Raw genomic sequence first — 18,795 nt, 5'->3', positions numbered from 1 at the left:
ACATTACACCCCCCCAAAAAAACTTTCATTATTCAGATAGAGCATGCCATTTTAAATAATTTTCCAATTTATTTCATATATGCATCTTTTCATTGGCTGTCATCTAACTCCCAGTACTGCTTTGCTGCTCATTCACAAAGGATAACAAGGAAATGAAGCAAATTAGATAATAGAAGTAAATTGGAAAGTTGTTTAAAATCGTAAGCTCCATCTCAATTTTGGGTTTCATGTCCTTTAAATGGACACTATACTCAAACAATTTCTCTGTTCTAAAAGAGAATGTTCCAAAATGTACTACAGAGCTTTGTTTTTCAAAAATGGATGTAACTGTGCTGAATAGACCAACTTTTTTTTTTCTTTGCACAAGTTGTTTTTCTAGACTTGAGCATGGCCGAAAAATTTGTTTCGATTCGGATGTTTTCGAAGTTCGTATCGATTCAAATTCGGAAAAATTTGAATGAATTTGTTTCGGATTCATTTGGATTCAAATAAATTCGGCTGGATTCGGTTCGGTTCGATAATTCGGAATTTCGGTATGTGTTAGGTGGGATGTGCTGTGTATTAGACTAGTATTATGTACTGTATATTAGGTGTAACCCATAGCAGAGTGATATAACCTAATATACTGTACAATACTAGTGTAATCCATGGCCATCTGAATGTAACAAATAAATCCGAACTAATTCGGATTTATTCGGTACTACTGTAATTCAGAAATTTGAATCGATACAAATCTCTTAATTTAACAAATACAGCCGAATTTCGATTCGGAACGAATCGAAACGCACATGTCTAGTTATTATCAGCTTTTTTTATCAGTCTAAATGTATACGCCAATCAGCAAGCACTACCCAGGGTTCTGAACCAAAAATGGGCTGGCTCCTGAGCTTACATTTGTGCTTTATCAAATAAAGAAACCAAGAGAACGAAGAAAAATTAATAGGAGTACATTAGAAAGTTGCTTAAAATTGCTTCCGCTATCTGAATCGTGAAAGAAAAAAAATTGTGTTTCATATCCTTTTAAGTTTAATGTCTCTCTCCAACCCAAGGCTGGCTTTCTCCTGCACGAAGTAATCTATAAATGTATTAAGTGCACAAGCAAATACGCTAAAATGCTCAGCAAGTTAAGACAACAAGCCTACCGCGCACATACTAATCTCACTAAATTGTTCTGTAAGATCAGTACTGGATGTGAAAAAATGTCCCCATTAGTTTTAAAACTTAAACATACCCCCCCCCCCCATTCCCATGAACTGTAATATCACAGGCACAGCTGTAATTAGAGCCGTCATCTTTTCTGCTTAGTATGTAATTGTGCTCAAGTCAGAGTAAAACGCAACGAAAAGGCTCATATTACCCTTTTTATAGATATATATTCCCATGTCACTCCCCACTAGAAATGACAGGGAGCTGATCCTAAAACCTCTTACTAGGTTACATAATATACTAAAAAATTATAATCATTTATAATGTGATTTTTTTTTTTTTTAGATAATTACTATTATTATTGAATAATTTCGACACAATAACAAAAACGAATTGATTTTTCCAATGATCTATTTTATATTCCATTAATTTGCGTCATGCATTTTTTTTAAATACTAAAGATAAGCCATATGCAATATTTATATATAATGGGTTAAAGCTAAAATTAAACTTGCCTGATTCAGATAAACCATGCAATTTAAAAAATAAATAAAATAAAAAGACTTTAAATTGAATTTGTTCTTTTGGTATCCTTTGTTTAAAAGCATACCTAGGTAGACTTAGGAGCAGCACTGCACTTCTTGAACTAGCTGGTGATTGGTGGCTACACACACATGCTGCTTGTCATTGGCTGACCAGATGTGCTCAGCTAGCTCACAGTAGTGCATTGCTTATTTGGACCTGACTTTGAGCATGTGTTTAATTGTTTTGCAGGGATTAAACACAGTTATATGCAAGCAATAAAAATCTGTGGAATCCTGATAAACATTCTGCTTATAGCTTAAAAAATAAATGTAAAACATCTTAAATAAGTAAAGGGCTTTAGGTTTCCCCCAAGCTTTCTGTATGTCTGGCAATCGCACATGCACGGTAAGTGACGAAAGTGCCACTCACTGCGCATGCACCAAGGAGGAAATGTGCACCCCTATGTGCTGTATAATAATAAACAACTTTCTAATTTTCTTCTATTATCACATTTTCCTTGTTCTTTTGGTATCCCTTGTTAAAAAGCAGGAAAGTAAGCTCTGGAGCACTATACGGCAGCAGTTTATTTGCTCTATTTTCTACCATATTATGCTCCAGATACCTACCTAGGTATCTCTTCAACAAAGAATACCATGGGAACTAAGCATATTTGATAATAGATGTAAATCGGAAATATTTTTTAAAATTGTATGCTCTGCCTGAATCACAAAAAACAAACATTTTTGGGATTCTTGTCCCTTTAAAGGAGCAATGTTACATAGTGTAAAAATAAGCTGCTATATTTCATTTGAGCACCCAGACACAATTTATATTCACTCACAATTATAGCCTTTATTTTGTAAACTCTATACTGATCTTTTTCATTACAGGATATAATTGATTATATTTAATATACACAGTTTGATGTACTCAATTTTTTCTTCCTTTTAATTTGTTCCCAAATATCCATTTGCCTAATGAAGTTTTTTAAATTGCTTACAAATAGCTCCTTTAACTTTTATTTTGGTATTTGAAATAGATGATTTTGCCTATGGTATCCCTGCCTATACTTAAAGGGACAAGAAACACAGAATTTGTCTTTAATGATTCAGATAGAGAATGCAGTTTTAAACAACATTCCAGTTTACTTATATTTAATTAGCTTCATTCTTCAGATATCCTTTGTTGAAGTAGCAATGCACATGGGTGAGCCAAACAACCAAGGCATCTATGTGCAGCCACCAATTATCAGCTACTATGTCTATTTAGATATGCTTTTCAACAAAGGCTTTCAAGAGAATGAAGCAAGTTAGCTAATATATATAAATTGGAAAGTTATTTAAAATTGTATGCTCTTTCTAAATCATGAAAGAAAAACATTGGGTTTCATGTCTGTTTAATTATAGGCTATAGAAAAACTGTGTAAACATAGCCAGCAGGAGAAATTAAACTGCCAGTGGGAGGTTGAAGAGATGAGTAAGAAAATGTTCATTTTAAATTGTTCTCTAAGAATTGGGCTTTGGTATAGACAGACATGATATAAAGAACCATATGTGTTTACAGAAAGCGGTAAAATAAGAAGCTCAACCCATTTTTATTTTTGTGGGTTCAAAGAAACCCCCCAGCTATTTCATATACAAAATAAACATAGAAGTTGAAGAAGCAATTTCTCTTTCATTTTATACCCTACAGCTGGTATAACTCATTAAGGGAAAATCAATTTAACAGTACATTGTCCCTTTTAAGGCTTCATTTAGATTTTTATTCACAAGGTTTGATATTGCCTTCTAATCTAAATGACCATCAAATACAGATTCGTTTCTGGAAACGTAAAACGTGTTTTTCTTTGTTCAGGTGTCAGAAAGTCTGGTGAGGAGAGATGGAGATTTCCTGATACGAGATTCATTGTCCAGCCCTGGAAACTTGGTTCTTACCTGTCAGTGGAAAAACGTCTCTCAACACTTCAAAATAAACAAAGTAGTCGTCCGGCTAAAGGAAGCGTACTGCCGGATCCAGTATCAGTTTGAACATGAAAGTTTTGACAGCGTTCCGGCGCTGGTTAGATATTACGTGGGGAACCGTAAACCCGTTTCGCAGCAGAGTGGGGCGATAATCTTTCAGCCCATTAACAGGACAGTGCCACTGCGATGTATAGAGGAGAAGTACGGAGTATCTCCTGTCAGACACCTGGAATCTGGGGTTTTGGATGGGAGGGTCGAAACTCCAAAACGACTGAGTCTAAACATAGGACATGGGCTTTCGCAGGAGCACGTCACAATGCGTGGTAACCTGCTAAGGTGGGTACAGTGGGCACGTTCAATTAGTCATCCTGTCATGTTCAGAGGGTTTAAACTGACACAGATGGATTAGTTACTTTCCAGGGGCCACATTCTGCCCTCCATGTTTTTTTGTGTGGCCATGGCAGTAATGAGTGGAGAACAGAAATCAGTCATTTGTTAGCAGGAAAGCTTTTTCACGTTCCTCATTTTGGCATGTGCATTTCTAACTATCCATGATAATGTGAGTAGTACACACAGTTAAATGAATTAAAGGGACAGTCTACACACCAGATTTTTTTTATTGTTTTAAAAGATAGATAATCCCTTCATTACCCATTCCCTAGTTTTGCACAACCAACACAGTTATATTAATACACTTTTTACCTCTGTGATTACCTTGTATCTAAGCCTCTGCAAACTGTCCCCTTATTTCAGTTCTTTTGACAAACTTGCATTTTAGCCAATCAGTGCTGACTCCTTGGTAACTCCACTTGCATGAGCACAGTGTTATCTATATGACACACGTGAACTAACACCCTCTAGTGGTGAAAAACATTCAGATAAGAGGCAGCCTTCAAGGTAAAAAAAAAAATGAACATATAAGCCAACCTAGGTTTAGTTTTCAACTAAGAATACCAAAGCACTAAGCAAAATTGGTGATAAAAGTAAATTGGAAAGTTGTTTAAAATTACATGCCCTATCTGAATCATGAAAGTTTTATTTTGGACTAGACTGTCCCTTTAAGTATTTTCATACAAAAAATTTGATTATGATCTAATTTTATTTGGAGGTCTTTGGCATGAGTGTGATTATAATGTAATGTAGCCCCCAGCCAATCCCTTTATAAGTGACCGTCCCTCCATACAAAAAAAAAAAAGGTACCCACCCACTAAGGTAAAACATTACATGCTTTGATTTGTTAGAGCTCGCAAGCAGGACTAGGCCAGTCAGCCAATCAAGAGCAGCAGTTGGACAACCCACCAATCAAAAACTGCAGCTGAAGTGCTTATGGACATTACCTGTGCCTAGGTGCACTAGTGTAAAAATGACGCTCTAACGAATTAATGTCATTTATACATCAGTACGTCTCTGTGAGTTGTTATTTAGTGACATTGGCCTCTTCCAGTCCATCTGAATTTCTATGCAAAAACATTGTGTAGTAGATTGAACGTTTTGCCTGCATGGAATCCATTGTGAATAACCACTCTGTTTTAGTTATAATTGTGGGTAGAGTATTCTGCTCTTTTTTTAAGTGAATATGAGATTTGTGAATGAACAAGTTATTATATAAATCAACTCCAAAAAATAAAACCCCACAGAGAAGATTTACTAAGTACTATTACTATGAACTTGCTGTTGTATTTTGCGGTTATCTACTCACTAGTTAAAGGGACAGTCTAGTCAGAAATAAACTTTCGTGATTCATATAGGGCCTGTCATTTTAAACAACTTTCCAATTATTTTTATAATCAATTTTGCTTTGTTCTCTTGGTATTCTTAGTTGAAAGCTAAACCTAGGTAGGTTCAGATGCTAATTTCTTAGCCCTTGAAGGCTGCCTCTTATCTGAATACATTTTGACAGTTTTTCACAGCTAGAGGGCATAAGTTCATGTTTGCCATATAGATAACATTGTGCTCATGCCTGTGGAGTTACCTAGGAGTCAGCACTGACTGGCTTAAATGCAAGTCTGCCAAAAGAACTGAAATAAGGGGGCAGTCTGCAGAGGCTTAGATACAAGGTAATCACAGAGGTAAAAAGTGTATTAATATAACTGTGTTGGTTGTGCAAAACTGGGGAATGGGTAATAAAGGGATTATCTATCTTTAAACAATAAATACATTTTGGTGTAGACTGTCCCTTTAATAGATGAGTGAGTCTTTATTGACCTATTCCTTTACTTTTTATCAGAAACAAAGAGAAAAGTGGTAGCCAACCAGCTTGTCTGGATAATATGCGGGAGAAGAGACGACCGTTGTTGAAAGCTCATCAGTCTGAAAGCTATTTGCCAATAGGTATGTTACAAATTGTAAATATTTACCTGCCAATATGTGTATTCCCAAGTGTATCTATCTAGCGACCAGTAGTATGTATGTTCCCAAGTGTATCTATCTAGCAACCAGTAGTATGTGTATTCCCAAGTGTATCTATCTAGCGACCAGTAGTATGTGTATTCCCAAGTGTATCTATCTAGCGACCAGTAGTATGTGTATTCCCAAGTGTATCTATCTAGCAACCAGTAGTATGTGTATTCCCAAGTGTATTTATCTAGCGACCAGTAGTATGTGTATTCCCAATTGTATCTATCTAGCGACCAGTAGTATGTATGTTCCTGAGTGCATCTATGTAGCGACCAGTAGTATGTATGTTCCCAAGTGCATCTATGTAGCAACCAGTAGTATGTATGTTCCCGAGTGCATCTATGTAGCAACCAGTAGTATGTATGTTCCCAAGTGCATCTATCAAGAAACCAGTAGTATGTGTATTCCCAAGTGTATCTATCTAGCGACCAGTAGTATGTATGTTCCCAATTGTATCTATCTAGCGACTAGTAGTATGTATGTTCCCAAGTGCATCTATCTAGCGACCAGTAGTATGTATGTTCCCAAGTGCATCTATTTAGCGACCAGTAGTATGTATGTTCCCAAGTGCATCTATTTAGCGACCAGTAGTATGTATGTTCCCAAGTGCATCTATGTAGCGACCAGTAGTATGTATGTTCCCAAGTGCATCTATGTAGCGCCCAGTAGTATTTATGTTCCCAAGTGCATCTATTTAGTGACCAGTAGTATGTATGTTCCCGAGTGCATCTATTTAGCGACCAGTAGTATGTATGTTCCCGAGTGTATCTATCTAGCGACCAGTAGTATGTATGTATGTTCCCGAGTGTATCTATCTAGCAACCAGTAGTATGTATGTTCCCAAGTGTATCTATCTAGCAACCAGTAGTATGTATGTTCCTGAGAGTGTATTATCAAGCAACCAGCAGTGTGTATGTTCCCAAGTGCATCTATTAGCGAGCAGATAGTATGTATGTTCCAGAGTGCATCTATGTAGCAACCAGTAGTATGTATGTTCCCAAGTGCATCTATCAAGCAACCAGTAGTATGTATGTTCCCAACTGTATCTATCTAGCAACCAGTAGTATGTATGTTCCCAAGTGCATCTATGTAGCAACCAGTAGTATGTATGTTCCCGAGTGCATCTATGTAGCAACCAGTAGTATGTATGTTCCCGAGTGCATCTATCAAGCAACCAGTAGTATGTATGTTCCCAAGTGTATCTATCTAGCGACCAGTTGTATGTATGTTCCCCAGTGCATCTATTTAGCAACCAGTAGTACAGGGAGTGCAGAATTATTAGGCAAGTTGTATTTTTGAGGATTAATTTTATTATTGAACAACAACCATGTTCTCAATGAACCCAAAAAACTCATTAATATCAAAGCTGAATAGTTTTGGAAGTAGTTTTTAGTTTGTTTTTAGTTATAGCTATTTTAGGGGGATATCTGTGTGTGCAGGTTACTATTACTGTGCATAATTATTAGGCAACTTAACAAAAAACAAATATATACCCATTTCAATTATTTATTTTTACCAGTGAAACCAATATAACATCTCAACATTCACAAATATACATTTCTGACATTCAAAAACAAAACAAAACAAATCAGTGACCCAATATAGCCACCTTTCTTTGCAAGGACACTCAAATGCCTGCCATCCATGGATTCTGTCAGTGTTTTGATCTGTTCAACCATCAACATTGCGTTGCAGCAGCAACCACAGCCTCCCAGACACTGTTCAGAGTAGGTGTACTGTTTTCCCTCCTTGTAAATCTCACATTTGATGATGGACCACAGGTTCTCAATGGGGTTCAGATCAGGTGAACAAGGAGGGCCATGTCATTAGATTTTCTTCGTTTAATACCCTTTCTTGCCAGCCACGCTTGTGGAGTACTTGGACGCGTGTGATGGAGCATTGTCCTGCATGAAAATCATGTTTTTCTTGAAGGATGCAGACTTCTTCCTGTACCACTGCTTGAAGAAGGTGTCTTCCAGAAACTGTCAGTAGGACTGGGAGTTGAGTTTGACTCCATCCTCAACCCGAAAAGGCCCCACAAGCTCATCTTTGATGATACCAGCCCAAACCAGTACTCCACCTCCACCTTGCTGGGCGTCTGAGTCGGACTGGAGCTCTCTGCCCTTTGCCAATTCAGCACGGGCCCATCCATCTGGCCCATCAAGACTCACTCTCATTTCATCAGTCCATAAAACCTTAGAAAATCAGTCTTGAGATATTTCTTGGCCCAGTCTTGACGTTTCAGCATGTGTGTCTTGTTCAGTGGTGGTCGTCTTTCAGCCTTTCTTACCTTGGCCATGTCTCTGAGTATTGCACACCTATGTGCTTTTGGGCACTCAGTGATGTTGCAGCTCTGAAATTTGGCCAAACTAGGTGGCAAGTGGCATCTTGGCAGCTGCTACGCTTGACTTTTCTCAGTTCATGGGCAGTTATTTTGCGCCTTGGTTTTTTCCACACGCTTCTTGCGACCCTGTTGACTATTTTGAAATGAAACGCTTGATTATTCGATGATCACGCTTCAGAAGCTTTGCAATTTTAAGAGTGCTGCATCCCTCTGCAAGATATCTCACTATTTTGACTTTTCTGAGCCTGTCAAGTCCTTCTTTTGACCCATTTTGCCAAAGGAAAGGAAGTTGCCTATAATTATGCACACCTGAATTTAGGGTGTTGATGTCATTAGACCACACCCCTTCTCATTACAGAGATGCACATCACCTAATATGCTTAATTGGTTGTAAGCTTTCGAGCCTATACAGCTGTGGAGTAAGACAACATGCAATAAAGAGGATGATGTGGTCAAAATACTCATTTGCCTAATAATTCTGCACTCCCTGTATGTATGTTCCCCAGTGCATCTATTTAGCAACCAGTAGAGTATGTATGTTCCCCAGTGCATCTATTTAGCAACCAGTAGAGTATGTATGTTCCCCAGTGCATCTATTTAGCAACCAGTAGAGTATGAATGTTCCCCAGTGCATCTATTTAGCAACCAGTAGAGTATGTATGTTCCCCAGTGTATCTCTCTAGCAACCAATGGTATGTATTGTTCCCCAGTGCATTTATTTAGCAACCAGTAGTATGTATTGTTCCCCAGTGCATTTATTTAGCAACCAGTAGTATGTAACAACCATTATGTACATTGTGTATGGTCCATGGTGTATCTAATGAATAAAGTTGTAATGGCACATTTGTACTTAAAAGGACAGTATACACCTTAAGGATTTTTGTTTTAAAAACTGTTAGACTTGGCTTATCTATTATTTTATAATAAACCAACAGAAATGTCTTGTAACTACAAGGTGTTTGTCATGTCTGTTTACTGAGGGAAGTATCCCATTAAAACAGCAATGTTTTGGGCTATGTGCATCCATTTGTCATGCTAATTACAAAGTTGTATATTCACATTAAATATAGTAACACCTGTTACGGAGGTATGTGAAGACCACTTAGTAACTTGCGCAATATTTGCAGCCATTTATCCATCAGTACGTACATTCTTTAATGTGTCTACCAAACGGTCAATTACATACAACCCTACATGCATATTTATCCAAGATGTGCCTATCTCTCAGCTGATAGGTTCAGCTAATGGTAACTATCGGTCTATATGAAACAAACCTACCCTTTAAAATATTTCTTAAGATTTATCTACATACCAGTATGTAAATATTTACCACAATATATATGTAATTCCAAATTGTACATACCTAGCTTTCCATAGGGATGTTGCAAGCTGTAAATCTCTGTCTTCTAAGATGTATTGTCGACCCATCCATCGAAATTTATTGTAGCATACCATATGCATGTTACAAGGTGTATCTAAGGTATATTTTATTATATTTTTTAAAATGTAGTAATGTTTTGTACAAGATCAACTATACTGGGAAAGAAAATGACTGAGGTAAAACAGACCTGGCGAGTCGCTTCATTGTGACTGGAAGTCACCCTTCCTTCTTGGTTTACATCAGAAGATATGCACTTTTGCAGTCCTACTATACAAACAGGTTGCAGGTTATTCTGTACAGTAACACTGTGGTGGCCATCTTTGATATATTACCACCATATTGAAAAGGAAAATCCATACATTTACCTTAAAATTTTGGCTCTTTTTTGCAAGGGGGCACACAAAGTGGCTGGACATGATATAGGTGGTGCCTGGTCCCAAACAGACCCCCCTTTAGCAACACCACTACTAATTGCAGGGCCAAATTGGCCAACTAGAGGTGCTGCTCCTAACGTTTGTTTATTCTACATGTCCCCATATACATTACCCTTTAGTAGCATCCAAAACATGCTCTCAATTTCATAGCTGGTGGCTACGTTTCACATAAGTATGTCACCTGTTATATGGCCACAACTTATAACAGCATCTCATACTTCCATGTTCATAGTAAATAATAAAATTATATGAGTTTTTTTTAATACAGAAGATGTCTTGCTCTATAAAGTAATCCATTTTCTCCCCAACAGGTGTAAGACAGCAATACCCATCTTCAACGCTGGATGCAAAATTATCTCCCAGACCCCATGTCTTTAGGACAGGAAGTGAACCTACTCTAAGTCCAACTGAAATCCGGAGATTCGCCAACGAGGCTCATTCAGCAGAAGCGTTGAGGGGATCAGACAGCCAGTTGTGCTCAAGACCTCCACCAAAACCCAGTAAGGCACTTAACATGATGTACCCACCATCACCTACAGTGTGGCAGAACTCTGAGGCAAATTATTGTGAGCTGCACCCTAACCCTCCTGAGGATTCTGGGTGGACAAAGACACTTTCCTCACACAATAGCTTTTCTGAAGGAAGGAGGACAGATGAGGATGAGGAACTGTCATTAAGTAACTCGGACATGAGCTTCCATTTAATGGAGGACAGTCTCTCCCAGTGTTCAGTAGCAGACTTGGGTGACAATGTACAGGACGATGTGTTTATTAGGCCAGTGTATGAAACTGTTTCTTCTTTCAACTTTAAAGACTATGAATCTGTTCTCCTCACTCCAGAGAATAAACCTCTGGAAACCAATTTGTTGAGAAGGGCCAAAGAACTTTTTACAAACAATGATCCAAGGACTATTGCCAAACATATCCTAAGAATGGACTGCAAGGTAAATGGTGCTTTATATTATTATCCTTGGCTAATGTTCGGATAATGGATCACCAAAAATGGTTACTTACTTTTTCTTTCATGATTCAGAAAGAACATGCAATTTACTTCTATGATCTAATTTCTTTCATTCTCTTGATATCCTTTGTTGGAAAGCATATCTAGATTGGCTTGGTGGCTGCACATAGATGCCTCGTGTAATTGGCTCACCCATGTGCATTGCTATTTCTTCAACAAAGGATATCTAACGAATGAAGCAAATTAGATAATAGAAGTATATTGTTTAAAATGGAATCATTAAATATTTATTTTTTGGGGTTTCATGTCCCTTTTAAAGGGACAGTATACACCAATTGTCATATAACTGCATGTAATAGACACTACTATAAAGAATAATATGCACAGATACTGATATAAAAATCCAGCATGAAACCGTTTAGCTCTGTTTAAAAGGTTACTGGAACACCCACTGCAAGTGGGAAATATCAGACACTCCCCCTTCCTTTGCATATGAAAAGACCCTTTACACAAACAGAAGAAAGCTGGAGTAGGTATACCTCTGTATTCTCCTAAAACTTTGGGGCTTGGTTAGGAGTCTGAAAATCAGAGCAATGTTATTTAAAAATAAGCAAAACTATCCATTTAAAAAAACAAAAAAACAAAACAAAAAAAAACAACAACTTTATGGGCTATATAAATGGATCATCTACAAAACATTTATGCAAAGAAAAATCTAGTGTATAATGTCCCTTTAAGTTTAAAGGGACATTTTAGGTTATTTTTATATATGCATTAGAACTTAGTGATATAAAACCCAATTTTGTTCATATAGATCTTGTGATTTTAAACAACTTTCCAATGTACTTTTATTATCTAATTTGTTTTGTTCTCTTGGTATCCTTTGTTGAAATGGAGTCCTAGGTAAACTCATGAGCTGCTGATTGGTAGATTTATATCTATGCCTCTTGTCATTGGCTTTCAACTAGCTCCCAGTAATGCATTGCATCTTCCACAAAGGATACCTAGAGAATGAAGCAAATTATATATATATATATATATATATATATATATATATATATATATATATATATATATATATATATATATATATATATATATATATATAATAGAAGTAAATTTGAAAGTTGTATAACATTGCATTCTATATGTGAATCATGAATGAAAAGATTTTGGGTTTCATATCCCTTTAATGATTGTATTGCAATAGATCCGCATGCCAAACACAAGTTTTTTTTTTTTAAGCTGTGATCATTGGCACAATATGTATTGTTTTGCAATCACCTTGAAAAGTGTTGTAAATCTTATTTTGTTTACTTTGGATAATTAGAGACGGTGCTCTGACAAAATGCAGAAAGACTTTTGGCAGAAGGACATTTGGCAGACGGACATTTGGCCGACAGACATTTGGCTGACAGACAGAAAGCTAAAGAATGTTCCGATTTCGGCCGAGGGCAGATGCGTTACCAGAGTGCTCTGTTCTAATCACAGCCTCGGGCGCCGCAACTGCCTCTGGGAACCTTACCATGGGTCCTAGGCCGCACGTTTTGTAATTCTCTGTCTGGGAAACTATCTATCTATCAAATCTATCTATTTATCTATCAAATCTATCTATCTATCGTATCTATCAAATGTATCTATTGCATCTATTGATCTATCTATCTAATCTATGTATCTATCTATCTATCAAATCTATCTATCTTGTGCCGGACTGTTATCTGACAGCCACTTGTGTTTCGGCCAAATGTCCGTCGGCCAAATGTCCGTCGGCCAAAAGTCCGGCCACGATTAGAGACATATGTAAATGAGCTCATGCACTGATTGAGCAATCACTTTGCAGCATGTTGCACTGTTAGGGTTCTGAATCCTGCAGTATCCACGACAACCTCTCAGGGTGCATGTGTAAAGGCTGTGTAAATTACAGGAGAATCAGGCAAAATAAATGACATTGCAAAGCTTTTTCCCCCTCTATACACAATTAAAGCTTTATGGGAATTAGATTTTGGGGTTAATATCCTATAAATTTTTTAAATTCCAGGGTTGCTCTATGATAGACAAATATGTTTAAAATGTAGGCGCCAGTAAGAATATTTAGGAGCCAGTCATTGTGATTTGTATATTGATATATGGAGAATAACCCAAAAAGTTAAGAGCCAGTGGCTCCCTTCTCTGTCTCCTGGGTTTATATGATAAACTCTTGTTTAATAAATACATACAGAAAGAAAAGCGCTCTACTAGGAACGAATAACAGCTCAGTAGCTTGTTCTGTGGCGATTTACCACCTAGGAGCAGCCTCTTTTAGCCCAATTGGGTGTTTCACAAAGGAGAACTTTCCTGAAGTATATTAGTCTGATCCCTTCTAGCAAGGTCAGCCCAGCCCCTAAATACCAGGCAATTCTCCTCTAAACAAGGAACATGGCAACCCCAGATGACCATTTCGGCCTTCACAAAAAGAGAGAAGCGCTCAACCTCAGAACAACAATAGCATAATAGTTTGGTTATTTGGGCCTTGTCAGTGAGGTTCAGCCATATTCCTCTAAGCACATTGGGCAAGAAGTCCACGGCTGTTTCCCCCCGCCCCCCATCATCCTTAGGGACACTTCCCCAGGGTCATAATACAAATACATATAGAAAGAGAAGCACTTTACTTGGAACTTACCAGGAAACGAATGACTGGGGTTGCCATGTTCCTCGTTTTTTTGCCTGGTAATTCAGGGCTGGAGTGACCTGTAAAGGTGGGATCAGACTGATATTCGTCAGGAAAGTTCTCCTCTGTGAAAGCACAATTGGACAAAAAGAGGCTGATCCTAGATGGTAATTTGCCAAAGAACAAGCTATTGAGCTATAGTTTGTTTCTGGTTGAGCACTTCTATGTGTTGTTAATATGTAAAATATGAGTCTTTGGTGTCTCCCTAACCCTAAGTGTCATGGGGAAACCAGACGAGGACGCGCTGCCCAATGTGCCTAGAAGGATATGGCTGCGCCTCACTGACGAGCTTCAAAGAAGGACAAAACAATCATCTGTGGTTGCCTTGTTCAGAGGAGGATTTCCTGGTATTTTGGGTCTTGACTGACCTTGCTAGACGGGATCAGACTGATATACCTCAGTGATAGCACAATTGGGCAAAAAAAATGCTGTTTCTGGGTGGTAATTTGCCAAAGAACAAACTGTACTGAGCTGTTGCTTGTTCCTGGTTGAGCGCTTCTATTTGTTAATTTTGTTTGATTAATATCTATAAGATGGACTAATTCTTTAATCCTGGTGAAATGCTGGGGGGGTTGGTTCATAAAAACTAGTGAAATATTTTGTGTGGCTTGGTTTCTCCAAATAATATAAGTGGTGGTGGGGGTGACTATTGAAAACAGTTGCAGCATACAAAATGTTAATGTATTCAGAAAGTGTTCCAACTCTGCATGTATGTTATTTTAAACTACAGAAAGGTTTTCTTGTAATACAGTGTTTTATGTCCCTTTTATTAGACATAAATCCTGATTGACATGCTAGATAAAATGCTAACACATTTATTCGTTTATTGATGCGTAGAATACTTTATTAAAAGTTCTCAAAGGGGAAGTATCATGCACCCAGATAAAGTACTTCTCCTTTGTTGGATACTGTGTAAAGTGTTGACTGATGAATGTGAAGACACTGCCCTCTAGTGGTTGCTTCCAGTAAGTGACATAATTATTTGAAGTTACTTTAAATATCACTGGAAATAAGGCATAAGGCTATATTTTATCTTTTGATAAAATCGCACATTTTTTTTATGGAAGTTGATGTCCCTTTAATTCATACAGAACATTGGTCCTTTAGAGAAATAATAATGTGTGAAAGGTCATATTATAGTTGTTGAAGCTCCTAAATTACCAGACATTATATATTTAACTATATATGTAAAATGATCACAATGATTTCTTAAATGATAACTGCAATACTAATAATCACCAAGTCAAGTTTTGTTGTCTTAGAGTAGACCCAGGTTATGCTTAATAGTGAGCATCAGAAGCCAATGGTAAGGTTTTGCATAATGAGAGAATGCATCAGTAGGAGCCAATAGGAAGGATTTGTAGTGAGTGACAACAGTAGCAGCCAATAGTAAAGCTTTGCATAGTAAGAGACAGTAGGGTGAGCCTATTAGAAGACTTTTCTGGTAAGGATAGGGAACTTTTTGCATAGTGAGAGACAACAGCTGCAGCCAATTGGAAGAGGCACCAGCAGGGCCCAGTTGGTATTGGCCATTGCAGATCAGTTACTATTGGTTGAGGCTGTTGCTTATTTTATTGGCAGTGATCTAAGAAGCAGAACTAGAGGGTGAACTAGTTATAAGAAATGTAGGCCCATTTGTATAATGTCTAATATCAATAATGGTTTGTATCTGGGTAATTGCCTACGCCATTAATCATTCATGTTGTTGTAGCTCGGCTTTCAAGTGGTGTTTCAGTGCCTCATAGACAAAACGTATTACATACAATATGATGCATCAGTCTCAGGCAGCCAACTGGTTAAAAGGACAGTAAACGCCTTGAGATTTTCAGATAAAATGTTTAGTTATATTGCTAAGTTGTTTCATTACAGATATTTCCACTGTTAATGATGGTAAACGCTCCCTTTTATAAAAACAGATCTGGAATGTAATTGATATTTTAGATGGAATTTAATTCATCAGTTATAATGAAGATGAGCTAGAACTTAAGTTTTAACATAGATATGAAATTCGAATATCCCGCACTCCGCCGCCTACTCATTTTTCAGTGAGCTTAAAGGGACACTGAACCCAATTTTTTTATTTTGTGTTTGCAGAGCATGCCATTTTAAGCAACTTTCTAATTTACTCCTATTATCAAATTGTCTTCATTCTCTTGGTATCTTTATTTGAAAAGCAAGAATGTAAGTTTAGATGCCGGCCCATTTTTAGTGAACAACCTGGGTTGTTCTTGCCGATTGGTGGATAAATTGACCCACCAATAAACAAGTGCTGTCTAGGGTACTGAACCAAAAATTGTCTGGCTCCTTAGCTTAGATACCTTCTCTTTTTTTTTTTTTTTTTTTAAAAAGAAAAATCGATAATAGGAGTAAATTAGAAAGTTGCTTAAAATTGCATGCTCTATCTGAATCACGAAAGAAAAAAATTTGGGTTCAGTGTCCCTTTAAGGTTTGAACTGTTCTCCAATCAGCGCTCTCCCCTTAAGGCACTTTTGTTGTAGCTAGAGCGCTGATTGGACAACCGTTAGCTCACAGGAGTGCAGGGTATTTGAATTTCATATCTATGTTAAAAAGGAAGTTATAGTGCATCTTCATTATAACTGATTAATTAAACTTCATCTAAAATATCACTATCATTCCAGATTTGATTTTATAAAGAAGAGAGTTTGCCATCACTTTAAGCGATTTCTAATTCTCTGAATTTGAAATGCACCTTCTAACTACTCAGTGCTAACCCTGCTACATATCTGTACCAAATTGTTTTGATTAGATAAGAACTGCAAAACAATGCATTTTTTACTAACATTATGATTGTAGCTAGCCTTGTTGTCTGCAGACTCAAGCCCAGATTGGCTCCTCTAAATAAAGCAAAAGGTGGGTGTAGTTTGGCTATTAAAAACTAATTGTAGTAAAAAGGATGTTAATTTGTTTTAAAAACATTCAGACTTGGCTGATATTATTTACTAGTCTTAAAGCCCGTTACAGGGGACAAAATCACCTCTCCCTCCAAGAACCTTTCCCTCTCCCTGCCGCTCTCAATTTTTTTTCTGCAGTGAAGCAGTCTGGCCCCCTCCTAACCCTCCCACGCCACCAACTTAGCAGCATAGCAGTAACACCCCACCCCCCCCAGCGATGATCCGAACACACGCGCCGCCACTGCGGCCTCTCGCATAGACACATTTTTTAATTATTTAGGCCAAGTATGTTTGTATTGCGCAGTCTCTACTGCGCATGACTGCATCGGACAAACATACCTCAGACATCCCAACCTGCAAAATCTCATTTCAGGGAGGTGGCTTCACCGGCTGCTGTGTGCGAACGCCCCCCCCCCGCCCCCCCCCCCCCAGGTTATATACGAGTGGACAGCTGGAAACACTAAATAAGATAGAGACTTAACATTAAAGTGTACAACCACAAAATAAAACTATTTTCCAGTGAAATATTTTAGAATACGAAGTTTAATTACGTGCAGTAAATAAGGTATTATTTGTGTTTTAATTAAAATCAGTGGGGGCTTTTTGGTTACTGATGGATACTTTGAGGGTTCTGTAGTGTCCCAGCTTGTTAAGTTGGATCATGGTACTTGTAGTTTCAGGGAGATTGCATTTCATTTGCGGGCGTCGGGGAGATACTATTACAAAGAGGGAGACTCCCTTAACTTCAGGGAGAGTTGGGATGTCTGATACCTGGCCTTTTATAATATAGGATAGCAACACAACATAAATAATTTGTAGTTACTAGGTGTTAACTGTACCTTTAAAAATGTAACTTTGTTTGTTTGTGGTATTTTTTTCTGTGACATTTGCATTTAGACCGATGACGTCCTTTATCTATAAATACTCTGCCTATATGTATTGATCTAATATTTTCTGTTCATAAAAAAATGCAACTACTACAATAAACTGCTCATAATAATTACATCTCGTATCAATAAGTCAACAACTCACTTCCTGGCCATATAAACCGTAACCTTTGCTCCTTACAGGTTGCTAGGATACTTGATGTTGCACCAGAGGTGATGCAGAATATGGGTGTAAGCTCTGGTCTGGAACTCGTTATTCTGCCCTATGGACATCAACTCCGAATGGATCTAATTGAAAGGTAAATTAATCATGTGCAATGGTTGGAAACATATTATGGTATTTCTGCAAGCAAACGTTATTTAAAAAAAAAAAAAAATGCTTGCTCCAGTGGAGTCACTGGGGGGGTTGCTCTGCTGAAGAGAACAAAAAAACAATGTATGGTTTGTGCTGGTACGTCACATTTATGTGTAAATACAAGTGCCAAACCTCTCAAAAACAGCTCTAGCATAGGGGGTGTGAAATGTCTCATCCACTGAAAGGGTTAATAGCATATTATACAGCAATGTCATATTTTTAACTTGTTAAAACTAACAATATCAGCTTGGTTTATCCTAGAAGAAGCTGGCAGAATGCATTGTAAATAATTTAGGTCCCTGTGAGACAGAGGTTACCTAACCCCTCCCCAGTTGACCATTTTGTTTAAAGGGGCATACAAAATAATAATTTGATTTAATGATTCAGATAGAACATACAGTTTTAAATAACTTTCCATGTTACTTATATTATCACATGTTCTATACATTAGCAGCACTATTTCCTGTCATGTAGTGCCTCAGGCATGTGCACGCCACCTATCTAGATATCTCTTCAACAAAGAATAACATGAGAATGACAGTAGAAGTAAATTGTAATTTTTTTTTTTTAAAACTGTATTCTCTGTCCGAATCATGAAATAAATTTGGGTTTCATGTCCCTTTAATTAATAAATACAAAAAAACAGCAGGTGTTACAGCCAATTATGAGCTATATCCACTCTCTATTGACACAGAGGAGCGCACAATACTGACGCCTCTACTTCTGCAGCAGTGGTATAACAACCTCAGGCGCTAGAAGTGTAACGGGCAGTATGGCTTGTGATTG

General features: G+C 37.5%; 1 protein-coding gene across 3 annotated transcripts in view; it reads left to right on the top strand.

The window, feature by feature from the left end:
• Positions 1-18,795, top strand: part of BCAR3 (BCAR3 adaptor protein, NSP family member) — a 176,291-nt gene that overhangs the window by 142,234 nt on the left and 15,262 nt on the right. For all 3 annotated transcript variants that reach the window (XM_053694036.1, XM_053694035.1, XM_053694037.1), the window contains 4 exons: positions 3,526-3,968; positions 5,860-5,963; positions 10,500-11,131; positions 17,838-17,953. In XM_053694036.1, coding sequence (XP_053550011.1) covers positions 3,526-3,968; positions 5,860-5,963; positions 10,500-11,131; positions 17,838-17,953 — 1,295 coding nt within the window. The remainder of the gene's footprint in view (positions 1-3,525; positions 3,969-5,859; positions 5,964-10,499; positions 11,132-17,837; positions 17,954-18,795) is intronic.

This window comes from Bombina bombina, chromosome 10 (assembly GCF_027579735.1).
Source record: "Bombina bombina isolate aBomBom1 chromosome 10, aBomBom1.pri, whole genome shotgun sequence".
Lineage (NCBI taxonomy): Eukaryota > Metazoa > Chordata > Amphibia > Anura > Bombinatoridae > Bombina > Bombina bombina.
This window is presented reverse-complemented; position numbering and strand designations above follow the sequence as displayed.